Here is a 16,540-nt window from a genome sequence, read left to right as displayed (position 1 = left end):
ACGGCGGCGATGCAGCAGGTTCTGGTACTGCTCGCCGCATCGATAGTCGGTTCGCACTGTTGTTCATTGTTTAGCGAATGCTCGACGAAAGGCTGTTTCTGCTCGGCGATTCCCTCTTCGCGGAGTCTGGAACCCAGCCTCAGTCGGTCCATGTCGAGTCCCGAATGCATAGGTTGATAGGTTGGGAAGTTTGGCTGGAGATGTCGGGAAACGGCCCATGATAAACCTGGACGAGACCGTGCGCTGTAGCGCTCGGGCAGTGCACACTGCCTTGTGCCGTAGTTGTGGACATTGTGCGCCGATCATAGCCTAAAGTTGGGGGCCAAGCTGGGGGCCAATCTGGGGGCTGTGGAATACTCAGTGACGCGAAATGGCATGAATTGCAGGATATAATAGAAAATCAAAGGCATAAGTCTAGTACATGTAGCCATAAGAATTGACAGTACTAGTTATCAAAGTTAATTGGCACATAGATGATTGTGGGTTTCTGGTTTAGATTGATCACGCTGTGTCAAGCAGACTTGATTGCAGTGAATGGATGGCCGTAAACGTCGTAAAACTCCCTCTTTTATGAAGTTATTTGCTTGTCATAGGGTACTAAGCTGTTAATTTCACTTTGAGATCTTGTTGCTAAACCTTTGGGCAGTTTATAATCCGTTGGTCTCATTTACAAAACATTAGCTTTATTACGTTACTTGACATATGGGGGTCAAATGTTCAACCATAAAGAGCAGATATTGTTGGAATTTAGTTTGGTATACAATGAGAGGATCCATGGATATGAAGGCAATTAAGGTAAAGAAGGCAAAGGAAGGAATGAGAGCTTACGAAACAAAAAGGCATATATAAAAGACGTGTGCCGCCCTTCCCCCCAATATACGGTACCGGGCCTAATATTGACTGCTTTAATAGCCTCTATTTTATGGTCCCAATAATAGGTTGTTAGACTGTTAGAGTAACATCATTTTTCTGTCTCTTGTTTTAGAGAGGAGAAAAAAGAGAGGCTGCCTAAGCCAAGTCACCCAATGGGGAATCGACCCGAGCATTAGGCACTAGGAAGCCAAATGCTTGTGTGATGAATCACTGGCGATTTACGATTCACTCTTGTAAGCCACCTTGAGATGGACCTTCCCACCATACCATGCCTTCAGCAGTGAGAAACAGTGGATCTGCTCTTGTTGATATGCCCACTTGTCCAAGTCACGTGACACTCATTCTTTTTCTCATTGTTCGGTCAATACTTCTTCCTCCACCTGTTTGCATTTATAAAATCTATCAGATCGCTGCTATATTTGAATTGACTCTCAATATAACCCTGTCCTATTGTCCAAAGCCCCAATATGATTCATGTGGGTGTTTGAACGTGTTCGAAGCTCGACCAATGAAATATATGTGGGTCTCGGCTCGGTCCGTGTTCCGACTTGCGCGTGTCCGGCGCGATGGCCAAAAGACAGACTGCTTCATCACTTTTCTGAAATTCTTCGTACAAGCCACAGAAGCCGCAATGAGTAATGTTCAATCAACAAGATGACAGGAAATAGTATACGTTTTACAAATCACATTCTCCTGCCGCAACCCAAAGATAAACAGTGTTCAAGGTAATCTGAACCAGATAGAACACAACAGTCAGCCAAAAAGTGATAGCACCATCCCAAGCAAAAGGACCATTGTGTACACAATGAGACCCCCAAGCACCAAACCACCCAATTGGTAAAACCCAATTCGCCCACCCTGACCAGGTAGGAACAACCGGTCTTTCTCTCCGGTCCCCTCTCACCAGCATCCCAACCAGAAGATCCTGGAAAACCAACATCGGTACTAATAGAGTAAAATATAACCACGCAAGATCGCTCAAAGCCTGAGTCACCGCTGCATCGCGATCCAGCCGGAATGTAATCACGGCGAAAAATATCCCGCAATTAATGAATGAAAGACCACATACCACACCCGCCGCAGCTTGGGTCATCATGATTACTGGGTCGCTGTTGGGGATTGGGGAGAAGATTCTGCTCACGCCGATTTCGTAAAAGGGGTAGATTATTGCGCTTAAAAGTGTGAAAACTACCCCGGCTCGGAATCCACGGTGGTTGTCTCGGTAGTGCTGGGCGAGTGTCTCTGGGGATAGGGTGGGGCTGACGGGTGGCAGATTTGATGATAACGGGAGGAGGAATAGTAGGATATCATTGAGATAGGCCAGCAATGAATTTGTATTCGTGTGGTTGTCAGCTTGGATAAAGGCAGGCGATTGTTTACATGGCCCGTTCGTTCTGATTCGCGCAATATCGTTTGCTTGAGATTGAACATAGTAAGATAGTTGGATGGGTTTAGAAATGCGATTTTTCTTCGGTCTGGCGTATATGGTGTATAAACAGGTTATCTAGAAAACTCACATTCAGTATCATTTCTAGGGAAGACCTTGCTATTTGTGCTGGAACTCACCGGCCGGGTTGACGGATAGCCCATCTTCTATTACTACCTAGAAGTAACTTAGTCTGAAGATGTAGCGTGGGTTTTTCTTAGATAGCAGTATCAGCTTCTCCAAGCTAGCTACATGTCGACTGAGGTCAAATATTGATTATCTTACCGTTTAAATCGTTCATATGAGAAGAGGGAAAAAAATCGGGCTATCATCATAGATGTGTATCACGTAGCACAGAGTATTTCGAGGTAAAGTGGACTGAAAGCCCTTTTAGTTCTGGGGTTTGTTATTATTGTAGCTCATCTAGGCCGCAGAAATATCAAGTAATGAGACCTTTCATTAAATATACCGAAGGATACGTTCTTTTAGCTTGCCCACCAAAATGATTCTCTAAAGCTTTATGATAATCGACATCGGAAGATTGCGCCACCGATGAAATTTGCTTATCTCGCCAGTCGCACGCCAGTTATCTCTGTGCCTATACCTAGGTAGATGGCTGGTTGGCATACATGGAATAAGACAGTAGAAGTATAAACCACAATCCCTCACGCGTGTTTATTGTGCTGCCTTCCAAGGTTGCACCTGGTTGAAATCTAGAGACACAATTGACTGGCTACGCACAGTCTAACGTTACACGGGGAGCAATGTATTGGGGAATGGGTCCATTTGTGACATATATATCTACCTCGTGGTATGTACTTAAAATAAATTGTATCTCCAAAACATTGATAATGTAGCTAGAAGATGCATTAAACCAATCTGAATGCTTCTCCACCATAGCGAGACATAACAGACGACACGAAGACATTGCCACTCATGACATGAATAGTAGCATCCACAAAGCGCCATTCCTCTGCTGTCAACACATTCTCTTGAATCATGCGCTGAATATCCACGTCTATATCAACCTCTATCTGTAGCTGGAGAGCTTCGGTCATGGCAACGGCCGCTCGGTCCATTGAAAGATTGAAAAGTTTCTTCACAACGTCCACTGCATTAATCAGGTAGAGAACTTGGCCAGTTTCATATGCTCGCTTTTCCTTTGCCCATGAGCCAAGATCATTGGCCACAGATACGTGGTGCTTGAAGAGACGCAGATAGCGGGACAGACGGGGGCTCTCTAAATCGACAGAAGAGTTGAGCGCAAACTTTGTGCAACCCAAGACGTATCTGTATCAAGCCAATCAACATATCACTACAAGACACAGTAATTAGATAGTAGCTTACGGAACAGCAGCGTCTTCATGCCGATATAGTAGAAATTCCTCCATAATATTGTATGTTGCTGGTGGCGGAGGCCGAGTGAAGAAGCGAATCATCAGGTCAATCATATCTTGCCCAGCATTGTTCCCACAGTCACGATCTAGCTTCAGAATTTCCTGAATTGCCTGATCAATGCTTGATTGCAAGACGTTTTTAGGTTTGTCGCTGGCACCGAAACCGGGTTTCATACGGGACACAAATTCCTTGTGCACGGAGGTAAACTAGAGACGCAATTAGCTCCAGCCTATCAAAACATACTTCCTCCATCCATTCAAATTGATTTCATGTCGTGCATTTCCCAAAAGTCTGCGGAAGAAAAGTGAGTTTTCGAGCAGTTCACAGGGTAACCCCATAATAGACAGCAATCAACTAGCCGTCGAAGACGAAAATGAAAACATTTACAATAGCTAACAAACGAGCCCGCTGCGAATCAGCCTCCGCAAACAAGTAGACCGGAAACTTCACCCAACCCTCCTCCATATTGAGCTCAGCTCCCTGCATGAGATTTCTGCAATCGAATAACCCGACTTGATCATTCTAGGCGTAGAATCATCGACCGCAAATAACGCCAGGAACATTCTCGTCGTGTCAAGTGTCCACTGCCAGTGCTTGTTCTGGCGACATGACAGAATTCCTGATGCCCAAGAAATTCCTGCCTTGCTGGGTGAGATGTCAATGGCATGGTATCCCCGCTCCCGGGATTTTGAATAATTTGGAAGGTCTTTGCCCATGCGCAGGAATTGTCTGGAAGAGATGTAGTCATTCAGGCGTAGAAATGGAAGTTTGAGATACGCAACCCCACCGTCGAGATAGTCATACGCATAATGAACCGGGAATTGATGATCGTAGTCGGCTGGCGACGAGAGCTGTTCTTCTCACATGAGTGATGGTGAACACGTGCAGAGTTAGGAGAGCTTTTCCTAGAGGTATAGTACCTTTGACCGAAGAGATCGTGTGAACGCCGTTTTTCATATTTACTCGCCACCAGAAATTTGACTGCCGCAAACTAGTTACAGAAGTTCACACTCGAGGCTTGTTATATACTCTCAAGATGTGCTTTGCCAAACAGTTTTGGGGTACGACGGCGAAACCTGGAAGTTGCGGGTATTGCTTATAAATAGAGCTTCTATGGGTGTATCCGCCAGTACTATAATTTCTATCGAAATCCTTTCTTATGATTATGTGCTCCAGTTCGGTATTGCACCTTAAGGTTCCACAGGATTAGCCAGACTAGTTCTCGCAATCGAAGATCCGGGCATCACCTATCACCTGTGCTACCATGATGCCATCCTAGGAATATGAATTCTGGTTCTTCGGCCTCTCGGATCTGAGGAGGAACTAGGCTATACGCCGCTCGAGTATGTGCTAATTATAGTAGTGCGACCTTTTGAGTATATGGAAGTAGGAAAATATCCCTCCCGAAAACTTCTGCTGCATGGGGTTACACTTGCATGTGAAGATAAAAGAGTAGATGCTTGTTTACGGCATCTACAAGCACACGGGTTGGATGCTGCATGACCAAATATTAGGTATTAGAGAGCTAGTCTAACCTTGACCAAAGCGTTCAAAGATGAGTGGTCATACCATTCTTTTTGTACCCAAGGCCAGATGAAGGTAGCTTGGACCGGGAAGACATTGTGCCACTGTTTATAGCCATTCGCTTTTAAGCAAGCATGGAGAGCACGGAGGATGCCCAGTGATGACGAAGGTGCGTTAGCGTACAGATCTTTGCACTTGACCTGTCTCCCTATTCCCATAAGTAACCCTCCCAATGTGTCATCAAGCTCCACTAGAATGCTATTCTGGAGTTGCGAAATATGACAATTTAGCTTGAAAGCAATAAATGGCTCGGGTTTACCGCGTGAAATAATTCAGCCTATGATAGGATGGCATGTTATCTCTTTTCAGTGCAAAATCTTGATTCGGTGAGGATTTGCCAAGTTTCCTATATCGGTGTGGTGTTGGCCCTGCTGTGTCTTGCTTTGACTCTATATCTTCGTCGCCACGTTCCAGCGACAGATCTGACTCCCCCTGGACCATCAAAGTTACCAATACTCGGTAATATCCATCAGATCCCAAAGAAAAATATATGGAAGGTTTATCAAAGTTGGCATCAAAGCTTCGGGCCGCTCATCTACACGCAATTTGGACAGCTGGCAGTGATAAGCATCGGATCCTTCAAGGTGGCCAAGGATCTTCTCAACAAAAGAAGTAGTATATACAGCTCACGACCTCAGTTTTCCGCTGCAAATCGCATCAACCAAGGGCTCCACACAGCCTTACTTCCATATGGTGATCGTCTACGTGTACACCAAGCTCTACTTACAGCCGTTCTTTGTCCCCGAATAGTGCAAGACTATCAGTACTTGCAGGACATTGAAAGCTGTCAGCTTTTACATGAGCTCCTTTGCCCTTCCCCCAGCAAAGTTGGGTTCCAAGCTCTGGCTCACAGATACACATACAGTGTCACGCTTACATTGGCATATGGAAGACGCCTCGCTACCTCAAGTGAGGACTTGATCCGGCGAATCAACCATTTAGGGACCAGTGTTGCTGAAAACATCCACAAGCCTACATCATTGATGGTGGATGTAATTCCCGCGCTGAAATGGCTGCCTAGAATGCTAGCAACGTGGAGAGTGGAGGGAGATCACTTATTTGCTGAATCTCTTGAACTTTTTGAAGAACTTCTACACTATGGAATTTTGCAACGCTCGTGGAACTGGGCAAAGGCCACCACGCGATTGAACGACGAGCGTCGTTACCACCTTTCACGGCGAGAGCTTGCCTTCATGCTTGGATCACTGCTAGAGGCTAGCGATACAACCGATAAAGTGCTTGAGTTCTTCGTAATGGCATGTGTGCTCCACAAGCAAGCGGTGCATTGTGCACAGAAAGAGCTCGAAAGCGTGGTTGGCCCTAATAGACTTCCAAACTTCGATGATGCGCCTAGTCTCCCGTACGTAAATGCCTTTGTTCAGGAAGTCATGCGTTGGCGGCCCATTACTCCGCTTGGAATGCCGCATGCTGTCGTGCAAGATGACGAGTATCACGGCTATCACATTCCAAAAGGCGCAATGGTTCTCCCGAATAACTGGAGCATGAACTTTGATCCAGAAGTCTACGACCAGCCGGAGGATTTCCGCCCAGAGAGATGGCTGCAAGATGCCAATCTTCCACTGAATGCTTTTGGTTTCGGCAAGCGAATTTGTCCAGGCCAGCATCTTGGGCGCCGCTCACTTTTCATCGTGGCTAGTCGTATTCTTTGGGCTTTTGATATTTCGGAAGCAGTTGGCGCGGATGGTAACATACGCGATATCGACCCGTCAGATCTTCTTCAAAGTGCTTTGACGGGACCAGCTTCTTTGGAGGCGTCGTTCATCGTTCGCTCACCTGATCGCAAGAGGATTATTGAGGATGCCTTTCATTCTGTCGATTTTGATGTTCATTCAACCATGCGCCGTGTCAGCCTTGAAAGAGTGTAAAGTGTATTCGCTGGTATATTCTCGTCTAACTTAGGTATCATATATTTTCCTCCAAGTATTTATGCCTTTTCTTCTGCAGTCTTCAAATATCCCAGCACCCTTTCAACAAGGAACTTTCGCGGCTCGGCTTGGTCATCATTACTCAATGCATGAGAAGCATTGGGAATGATACCAGTGTGCTTGTCATCCCAAATCTGATATTTGCCATCGTGATCAGTGGCCTTCTTCCACCGGGCCAACATCTTCTCCTTATCAACCCAATCAGGGATGGACTGATCTTTCCCAGAAATCAACACCATCAACTTATGGTTCAACAGACCCTGTTTCTGGATCATGCCGAACGTGGTTCCAAAGTGGTCATCGCTCAGATCGGAACTGAATAAGTCATCCTCCTGAGGTGATTGAGGACTCTCCGGGCTGACAAGGCTCAGGAATCTGCGACAGCTAATTGGTGTATTGGCAGGATAGATCATAGAAGTCAAAGATAGAGGCAGCATGTCATCGTGGGGCTTGTTCTCAGCCACAGATTCCCTAGCCAGCTTCTCCATCTCGTCGTATACAGCACGTGCCTTTTCAGGTGTTGTGTCACCAATACCCCACTTCAAGACCCAGAAGATAGCCTCGCGGTCAGAAACCGGTGCTTGCATGATTGCTCCGTCGAGGGCGGGGCGTTTAATGTGCTCGATGCCCGAGTCGAACGCTGGAATATCGGTGTGGGGGTTTGATTGGGATAGATAATGTAACACACACTGGCTACCAGTTGAATGACCCATCATGGCAAGCTTGCCACCGCCGAATTTGTCGGCCTTGTAGCTCTTGATGTATTCCAGACATTGGGCGATCTCGTTTGTATCACGGTCGAGATGTCCAAGACCCCATGATTGGTAGGAAGATGTGAGGTTCAGAGTGAAAAGGGACCATTCTGAGTTTTGCAATGCGCGTGCGAGATCGGCCATGTAGGATGTTGTCGCGAGACCGTCGCCGAGACCTCCTACGAAGAGGAGACTGTGGGGTTGACGGACGGTGCTGGATGCATATTCGAATGCGACGAGAGTTTCGGTCTATATGAGCAATTGAGGTCAGTTTCTCCTTTAGCTTGTTGACGCATGGTATTGGACTTACGTAGTGGTGCAGAATACCGGGAAGGCCTCCCTTGGGCCAGAATTTAGACATGATGTTTGTGAAAGGGTACTATGTCAATGCGAATAGTGTCAATTGCTTAGGAACAGTTTGAAAAACTCGAGTAAACGTATTGGGGAGGGGTGTTTTTCTTTAATCAAACGATTTGCCGGGACCGGTTGTGTGTCTTTCCGTGACGACAGTGTGGACATCCGCGGTAAGTTGGAACCGAGAGTGACGCGATCCACCAGAACCATGTCTCAGCAATCTTATCAGATTAATCCCGTGTCAAACCGAAAAATTATTAGGTAAGAAGTCTCACTTGAAGACAACCTTGGAATACGAGGGGAATTATCATAGAATACAACTTTTTTCCCCAGGGGTGCTTGGGATGTATTACACGTGTATGATGTGTACTGGTTTTTCCTATACGACGTATAGCAAAATACCAAAACGGTGAAAATTTCACCGTGTTTTGGCTAGTATGACCAAAGATTCCACAAGGTTTCCATGGAAAGAAAGGATTGGTCAGTTAAGCTCCGCAGCAAGCGCTAAAGTTTCGGTGCGCACGCACGCTAGATACACTAGCCGATATTGGTAAGATCAACGGATCAGATTAGATTGATTGGCTAGAAACAGGAGAATCTGATTAGATAGCCCCGCCTTGAGAAAACTCTATTGTGGGCTAGCGAGCAAATTTCGTCAAAACCTGCATATCGATCCTTACATCTGATGTTGTACCTACACAGGTCAAGACTTTGTTTTGAAAGGCTTGGGGATGCTTGGTGTGTCGATTGTCAGCCTTACCAGGCTTTATGTGCGATGATCATTGCCTACAAAGATATCTCTTGGCCATCTGCACATTTCGGATTAGACTACGAGGCAGGGCATAAGCCCCGAGACTAATTCATGTATGCAAAGTCCGTCAGACCAAGTAAACACTACATTGTTGTAATGACCAGTGGATGGATAGTATGTGGCGCTCGGAAGTACCTACGTACAGTATCCAACTAAGGCTTTCTGCAAGCGAGCCAAGACATAAACTTAGGAACGTGCACGAAGGCATTTTATTTTGCTTTTATTATATCACGCTTGTTGCGGCCGATGCGGCCTATTTATTTATTATTTTTCGGGATCAATTTTGTGAGAAAATTATTATTGTGAGTACACGATTTTGGAAGTGGGTCTCGGAACGACAAAATAATATCTCAGACCCTCTTGCTTTTCGCTTCCATTCATCGGGAATTTCCGACTGAAACGCACAACAATGGGTCTGCCGAGCGGTTGACCTCCGAAACATCGGAAAACAGTTCCTTTCAGTTTGAAGTGAGATCACTTAACTAGAATGTACGACTCGTTTATATCTGCTGCTTGCAAAATTTAATGCCGATTTCAAAGATGGACTGTACTCATTTGCTGTGCAATTTCAGCATGCCTTTCCTGGTATACAATTTGATCTTCTTTTTTCTCGATATTTTTTTAGGCCAGTTTGTGGTTTAATGTTTTACCCGAATTTAATGTGGAGTCTGTGGACACTGTATGGTACTGTACAGTATGAGGCGTATCAAGATGTATGGCCATGTATGGGACTAGATTGCTCATTCTGACTCGAGGGGCAAGTACAGCGTAACGGCCACAAGCTCCGATTTGGTATTTGGCCTCACAAAGAGCGCGCGTGCTAAAAGTCTTCACCCCGCAATAGCCGATTTCGGTCATGATATGCAAAATACCTGCAGGGAACAGTCTGATGCTTCAGAGCTTGCATGCGAGTGGAGCCGAATGCAACAGAACCGTGGCTAGCTGGTTATATAGTGGCCATACCACTTCCGTCGATCCGCGCAAAGCTCCGGATTTAATAGAAGACCGTATTCCAAGTCCTTCACATCACTTCAAGGATACCAAGACCAGCGACGCTGGTCTGTCGTCATAATGGGCTTCATACCTATGGAAGATGCACTTCTTCCTAATGCGCCAATCAATGCATTCGAAATTGCGCCAAAAGAGACAAATCCCAGTAGCTTCAGCTCTTTTGAAGTTGCGCACCTTGCCATGGACCAAAACACCACCCCAACCGGCATGAAGGAAGAGATTGTTTTGCTATCGTGGCTCATGGTACTTCTAAGAAGCCGGGAAGACAGCCAAATATCCTACGACTGGTCTTACGTGGGGGGCACAGATGGCATTAAGCAAGAAGCTGTGAACAAACTGTCGATGAATGAAGTAATGAAAGGATTACAAAGTAATGTCGGAGAAGTGGCAACTGCAATTTCTCAAAATCTTCCGACAGGTGCCTCAACTGGTGCCTCGATTATTCTTAGCACAAGTGCACTTTCGCGGACTTCCGAAGTAGTTAAAGATGAAGTGAGTGTTGGTTTGATCATGAGTATCGAGAGTTTGCTAACTGTAATCGAAAGGGCGCTATTCATCTGGAAGTTCGCTTCATTAATTCCAATCTCGAGATTCGCCCGGTGTGGCAAACAGAGAACATGCTGCCGTACACAGTGAACCACCATGTTGAGGCATTGGCAGACACTGTCAGGGTATGTCTCATAAATCCTGATGCAACCATTGAGCAGTGCCTCCGGCCAACTGCAAGTGATCTGAACGACATTTGGAGCTGGAACAACCAATTACCACCTACATACAACTTCTGCATGCAAGATATGGTTGCCGAACGAGCTCGCGAATACCCAGATAAGGTCGCAATTGATTCGTGGGATGGCAGCCTGACTTACGGCGAGGTCGATACGTGGTCCAACTCCGTCGCGTTGTCCCTAAAAGAAATGGGCGTCGAACTACACGATGTCCTTCCCGTCTGCTTCGAGAAATCCAGGTGGACAATTGTCGCCGTACTTGGAGTAATGAAGGCAGGTGCAACTCTTGCACTCATGGACCCAACCCTCCCGCTTGCTCGTCTGCAGAACATGGCGGTACAGGTCGGCGCAAAGTCGATGGTCGCATCCCGCAATCAATACGAGCTGTCATTGACGATTCTGCCAAATGGCAAGCACTTTGTTGTTGAGGCAGAGGCATTCACAAACCTCCCTAGCTCCCTACCAATCTCAGATCTCCCCGCTGTACCATCATCCGCTCTCATGTACATTATCTTCACCTCTGGCAGCACAGGCACACCAAAGGGAGTGAAGATCTCTCACGAAACATATACCAGCAGTGCAATTCCTAGAGCGAAGGCAGTTGGATACACCCCGGAATCGAGAGTACTCGATTTTGCTTCCTACGCTTTCGACGTTAGCATTGATAGTATGCTTCTGACCCTCGGAAACGGCGGCTGTCTTTGCATTCCCTCTGATGAGGATCGTCTCAACGATATCAACGAGGTCATCAGAAAGATGCGGATCAACTACGCAGGTCTGACTCCCTCAGTGGGCCGAATCCTGGATGCGGATGTCATTGCATCACTCAGTGGTCTCGGCTTAGGAGGTGAGGCAGTCTCGGCAAGGGATGCCAACCACTGGGGAAAGGAAACAAGGATTATCATTGGTTACGGCCCTTGCGAATGCACCATCGGTTGTACAGTCAACAGCAGCGCTGCAACTGGCAGAGACTATCTCTCTATTGGTCCTGGCAATGGAGCAGCCATTTGGATCGCCAACCCCAACGACCATAATGAGCTTGTGCCGGTCGGTGCCGTGGGCGAGCTGCTTGTCGAAGGCCCAATTGTCGGACAAGGCTACTTGAATGATCCCGAGAAGACTGCTGCTGCTTTCGTCAATGATCCTCCATGGTTGGTTGCAGGCCACAAAGAATACGCTGGTCGTCGGGGCCGTCTGTACAAGACTGGAGATCTGGGAAGATATGACCCCGATGGACTGGGTGGTATTGTCTTCGTTGGACGAAAAGATACCCAGGTCAAACTCCGTGGACAGCGCGTTGAGCTTGGCGAGATCGAAAGTCAACTCAGTGCTGTGCTGCCTTCTGAAGCTAATGTCATTGCCGAAGTGATTACGCCTAAAGACTATGGTGGCCAGGCAATGCTGGTTGCATTTGTTGCATTCCAACCCAAGGGACATGGACAAACAGAGCTTGCCTTGGATGAAATTTCAAGCGAGTTGAGTAGCACATTGTCAAATGCCAATGTGGAAGTGGCAAAGACTTTGCCGCGCTACATGGTGCCAACGACTTACATCCCGGTTAACCTGATCCCCGTGTTGATTTCAGGCAAGACTGATCGCAAGCAGCTCAGAGCATTTGGCGCAACAGTGGATCTGCGCCAGCTCGATCAAGGCGCAGCAAGCACTGCGTCTCGTGAGCTGACTGAGCTAGAACAGCGTCTTCGACGAGCCTGGGCCGAGGTACTCAAGCTTGAAGCTGAGGCCATTCGCCCCGATGACAACTTCTTTGCATTGGGCGGTGACTCTTTGGCAGCAATGAAACTTGTGTCTGTTTGCAGAACACAAGAGCTCGATCTCTCTGTCATTAGTACTTTTGGAAACCCCACTCTTTCAGCGATGGCAAACATCGTTCAGCCTTGCAGCTCGGAGACGGACGTAGAAATTCCATCATTCTCATTGATCTCTCAATCGGTTGAGAGCGCCCGTCTCGAAGCAGCACAGGCCTGTGGAGTGGATCAGGCCGATGTTGAAGATATCTACCTCTGTACCCCCACGCAGGAATCATTGTTCACCTTCTCGCTCAAATCGAACAAGGCATACATTGCCCAGAGAGTCGCATGTATACCTCCCCACATTGAAACCGATGACTGGAAGAAGGCATGGGAGATGGTGGTCACAGCAAGCCCCATCTTGCGCTCCCGTCTGGCACCGCTCCAGGATCCAGGCCTTCAGCAAATTGTCTTGAAAGAAGGCATCTCTTGGAGATACGCTACAGACCTGGAGCAGTATCTGGCGAACGATCGAAGCGAGCGAATGAACCTTGGCCAAAGCTTGGCCCGGTACGGCATTGTGACCAGCGTAACTGATGGCAAGCGATACATGATCTGGACTGTTCACCACGTCCTCTACGATGGATGGTCAGAGCCGATTGTCCTGAAACAGGTCAGCGATGCCCTTCAAAACCAGTCTGTCGAGATCCAGGCACAGATGCGCAACTTCGTCAAATATGTGCGCGATACAAATGAGACTGCCATGCACGAGTTCTGGCGACGGGAACTGAAAGGTGCTGTTGGTCCCCAATTCCCCCGTCTACCATCACGAGACTTCATGCCAACGCCTAGCGGTCTAATTGAACATCAAATTGCTCTCGAGGCGGGTGCCGGATCACCCTTCACAATGGCAACTTTGATCCGCGGTGCTTGGGCCTTGGTCGCATCGCAGTACACGGGCAGTGACGATGTCGTATTTGGCGAGACTCTCACTGGTCGTGATATTCCTCTACCAGGTGTCGAGAGTATTGTCGGACCACTCATCGCGACAATCCCCATCCGAGTCCAGGTCCGCCGTTCAAGCTCGGTTGAAGATTATCTGCAGACTGTTCAGCAAGCCGTCTTGGCCCGTACACCCTACCAGCATATGGGAATGCAGAACATCAGGAAGGTCAGCCAAGATGCCCAGTATGCATGTGAAGCCGGTACAGGCCTAGTCATTCAGCCTGACCCTGAATACGTGGGTAGTGAACTTGGATTTGAACTTGGAGATGTTGTGCGTGAAGCTCTCCACTTTAATCCATACCCGCTCATGGTGGCATTTGGCATTCGCAAGGGTGGTCTCAGAGTCTGCGCAAGCTTTGACAGCAGCCTGATCGAAGGTTCGCAGATGCAGCGGATTCTTGCCCAATTGGAAACCGCCTGTGTGCAGCTCTCTCGCGGCCTCGACAAGAGGGTTGATGAAATCTCCTGTCTTCCTGAGACTGAGGTGGACCAGATCTGGCAATGGAACCAGGCTCCTCCTCTGTCTGTTGACGAGTCATCTGGCAATCTCCGGGCCCACGTGAGCGTCAAGCAAGGATTGGTCTATCCTCGTGCTGTGATTCCTTGGGTGTGTAACGCACGAAACCCAGCTCTTCTGTCCCCAATTGGTAGCGTTGGGGAGCTTTGGCTTGAGGGTGCCTGTCTTTCCGGTGAGACATTTGAGTCTCCAGCCTGGCTCGTGGCTGGAAGCTCTGGATGTGCCGGTCGAACAGGTAAGGTTCAGCCCACAGGCGATATGGTTCAACTACAAGACGATGGCAGTCTGATCTTTGTTGGCCGAAAGGAGAATGTTGTGCCGCTCCAGGGCCACGCCGTGGATATCGCGGACCTTGAAAGCCATTTCGCAAAGCACCTCCCACCATCAACTCGCGCCGCTGCATCGGTATTCCAGCCGTTGAGGGATGGAAATCAAAAGGTGACAGAACAAGAGCTTGTCGTCTTCGTCGAGAGCCAGCCGTCCCAGGAGGATAATGTCAAAGTCATGGGAGAGAAGCATGAAATAGCCGGTGAAGGAACAATTATCTGTGATACCGTCTCTGTTACTCTTGCTGTCTCACTCAAGAAGCTCGACAAATACATTCGAGACTCGTTGCCTTCGTACATGGCTCCCTCTGCCTATGTTGTGGTTGACAAGTTGCCTGCTGGTTTGGAGCAACTTGACCACACTTTGCTCAACCAATTTGCTACAAAAATCCCCCAAAGCGTTCTTGATCAGCTTCGTGAAGGCTTCAAGGAGGCATGGATAAAGGGGTTGGCACAGACAAATCTTTCGCCCACCGAGAAAATCCTGCAGTCCGCTTGGGCAAAAATCCTTCGATTGAGCCCTGAACAGATTGATGTTGACGACAACTTCTTCCGTCTGGGAGGCGACTCTGTCTTGGCAATGAAGCTGGTGTCAAGCCTCCGAACAGAAGGACATGGCCTGTCAGTGGCCGATATTTTCCAGTACATGCGGCTGGGCGATGCTGCCAAGGTGCTGAAGGTTGACCAGGCGAAGGAAAGTGTACAGCCTTACAAGCCTTTCGCTGCCCTGAGCAATCTAGACGTCAAGATGTTTTTGACCTCGACTGTGCGGCCCAAGCTTGCGAACCCCGGGTGGCCAGTTCAGGACGTCTCTCCAGTCACGGATTCCCAAGCACTCGATGTTAGGGCAACCATTGGAGCATCGCGCACATCATATCAATACACAATGCTATACTTTGACCAGAGAATCAACTCCGAGCAGTTGTTGCGTGCTTGCAATGACTTGACCAAGACCCACGATATTCTGCGCACCGTGTTCATTGAACACGAGTCAAGCTTCCTTCAGGTTGTGTTGGAAGAAGCGTATGCACCCGTATCCATGCACAAGGCAAACAAAGAGATTGAGACGTACGTCGCTGACCTCTGCACGGCCGACATCGAATCAGATTTCGAGCTCGGATCACCATTCTTCAAGCTCTTCCACGTCGAAGGCGACGATGGAAAGCATTGCCTTGTCCTAGGACTCTCGCACGCCCAGTACGATGGTGTCTCGCTACCAAAGCTCCTTCAAGACCTGGAGACATTGTACGCCGGAGGTAAGGTTGTCGACTTCGAGCCATTTGCTTCGTACATGGCCCGCATTTCCGACGGACGCCTCCAAACCCAAGCGGTCAACTACTGGAGCAACCTGCTCCAGGACTCATCTTTGTCTATTCTCGATGGAACTACAGCCCCCCAGCTTTCAGACAAGGCCATCTTCCACGATAAGACTGTTGAAAACTTCCAACCTGTGCCAGAGATCACCACGGCCAATGTGCTCACCGCAGCCTGGGCATTAGTCCTCGCCCGCCGCCTCAGCAAGCAAGACGTTACATTCGGCACAGTAACTTCTGGCCGAACAATTGACCTTACAAACGTGGAGAACGTGGTGGGCCCTTGCTATCAGCTCACCCCCGTTAGAGTGAAGTTCGAGTCCCAGTGGACAGCAATGGACCTTTTGCGCTTTGTGCAGAAGCAATGCGCTGAATCCGCGGCCCATGATTTCCTTGGGTTTGACAAGATCTCAAAGCAATGCGCGCACTGGTCACCTGAGATGTGCTCATTTGACTCCATCGTCCATCACCAGGATTGGGAAGATTTCGATGATATGCCTTTCGCTGGATCATCTGCCAAGGTTGATATTTCAAATCCTCATGGTGATGCTGCCTATCCTCTCAAGGCCGTTTCCTTTGTCAAGAGCGGAAAGATGCACGTTGGTTTCGTTGCAAGTGAGAGGGATGCGACCTTTGTGGATGCTACCCTTGACGAGCTGGCTGCGGCTGTACAAGAGCTGTCAAAGTGCCGTTCCGAGCCTTTGGTCCTTGACGCTTGAATTAAGTACATGTGGGGTGATTTATCATGGTG

At 48.1% G+C, this 16,540-nt stretch overlaps 5 protein-coding genes across 5 annotated transcripts; 2 read left to right on the top strand and 3 right to left on the bottom strand.

The window, feature by feature from the left end:
* Nucleotides 1-1,549: 1,549 nt before the first annotated feature.
* On the bottom strand, nt 1,550-2,463 carry N7529_000701 (uncharacterized protein; the record flags this gene model as incomplete). The annotated part of the gene is made up of 2 exons (XM_057236232.1): nt 1,550-2,377; nt 2,440-2,463. 2 exons carry the CDS (start codon nt 2,461-2,463, stop codon nt 1,550-1,552), a joined length of 852 nt encoding a protein of 283 aa, XP_057103035.1.
* Nucleotides 2,464-3,168: 705 nt separating this feature from the next.
* On the bottom strand, nt 3,169-3,949 carry N7529_000700 (terpene synthase family protein; the record flags this gene model as incomplete). The annotated part of the gene is made up of 3 exons (XM_057236231.1): nt 3,169-3,589; nt 3,647-3,903; nt 3,941-3,949. 3 exons carry the CDS (start codon nt 3,947-3,949, stop codon nt 3,169-3,171), a joined length of 687 nt encoding a protein of 228 aa, XP_057103034.1.
* A 1,619-nt stretch (nt 3,950-5,568) lies between these two features.
* Nucleotides 5,569-7,167, top strand: N7529_000699 (cytochrome P450; the record flags this gene model as incomplete). Its single annotated transcript, XM_057236230.1, has 1 exon — nt 5,569-7,167. One exon carries the CDS (start codon nt 5,569-5,571, stop codon nt 7,165-7,167), a length of 1,599 nt encoding a protein of 532 aa, XP_057103033.1.
* A 59-nt stretch (nt 7,168-7,226) lies between these two features.
* sidJ (putative siderophore biosynthesis lipase/esterase) lies at nt 7,227-8,340 on the bottom strand (the record flags this gene model as incomplete). Its single annotated transcript, XM_057236229.1, has 2 exons — nt 7,227-8,228; nt 8,290-8,340. The coding sequence occupies 2 exons, from the start codon at nt 8,338-8,340 to the stop codon at nt 7,227-7,229; spliced, it is 1,053 nt and encodes a 350-aa protein (XP_057103032.1).
* A 1,875-nt stretch (nt 8,341-10,215) lies between these two features.
* Nucleotides 10,216-16,508, top strand: sidD (nonribosomal peptide synthase SidD; the record flags this gene model as incomplete). Its single annotated transcript, XM_057236228.1, has 2 exons — nt 10,216-10,647; nt 10,701-16,508. 2 exons carry the CDS (start codon nt 10,216-10,218, stop codon nt 16,506-16,508), a joined length of 6,240 nt encoding a protein of 2,079 aa, XP_057103031.1.
* Nucleotides 16,509-16,540: the final 32 nt, after the last annotated feature.

The sequence above is a fragment of the Penicillium soppii genome (genome assembly GCF_028829465.1).
Source record: "Penicillium soppii strain IBT 18220 chromosome Unknown utg000001l, whole genome shotgun sequence".
Lineage (NCBI taxonomy): Eukaryota > Fungi > Ascomycota > Eurotiomycetes > Eurotiales > Aspergillaceae > Penicillium > Penicillium soppii.
The sequence above is the reverse complement of the archived record's forward strand: the minus strand, read 5'-3'. Positions and strand labels throughout refer to the sequence as shown.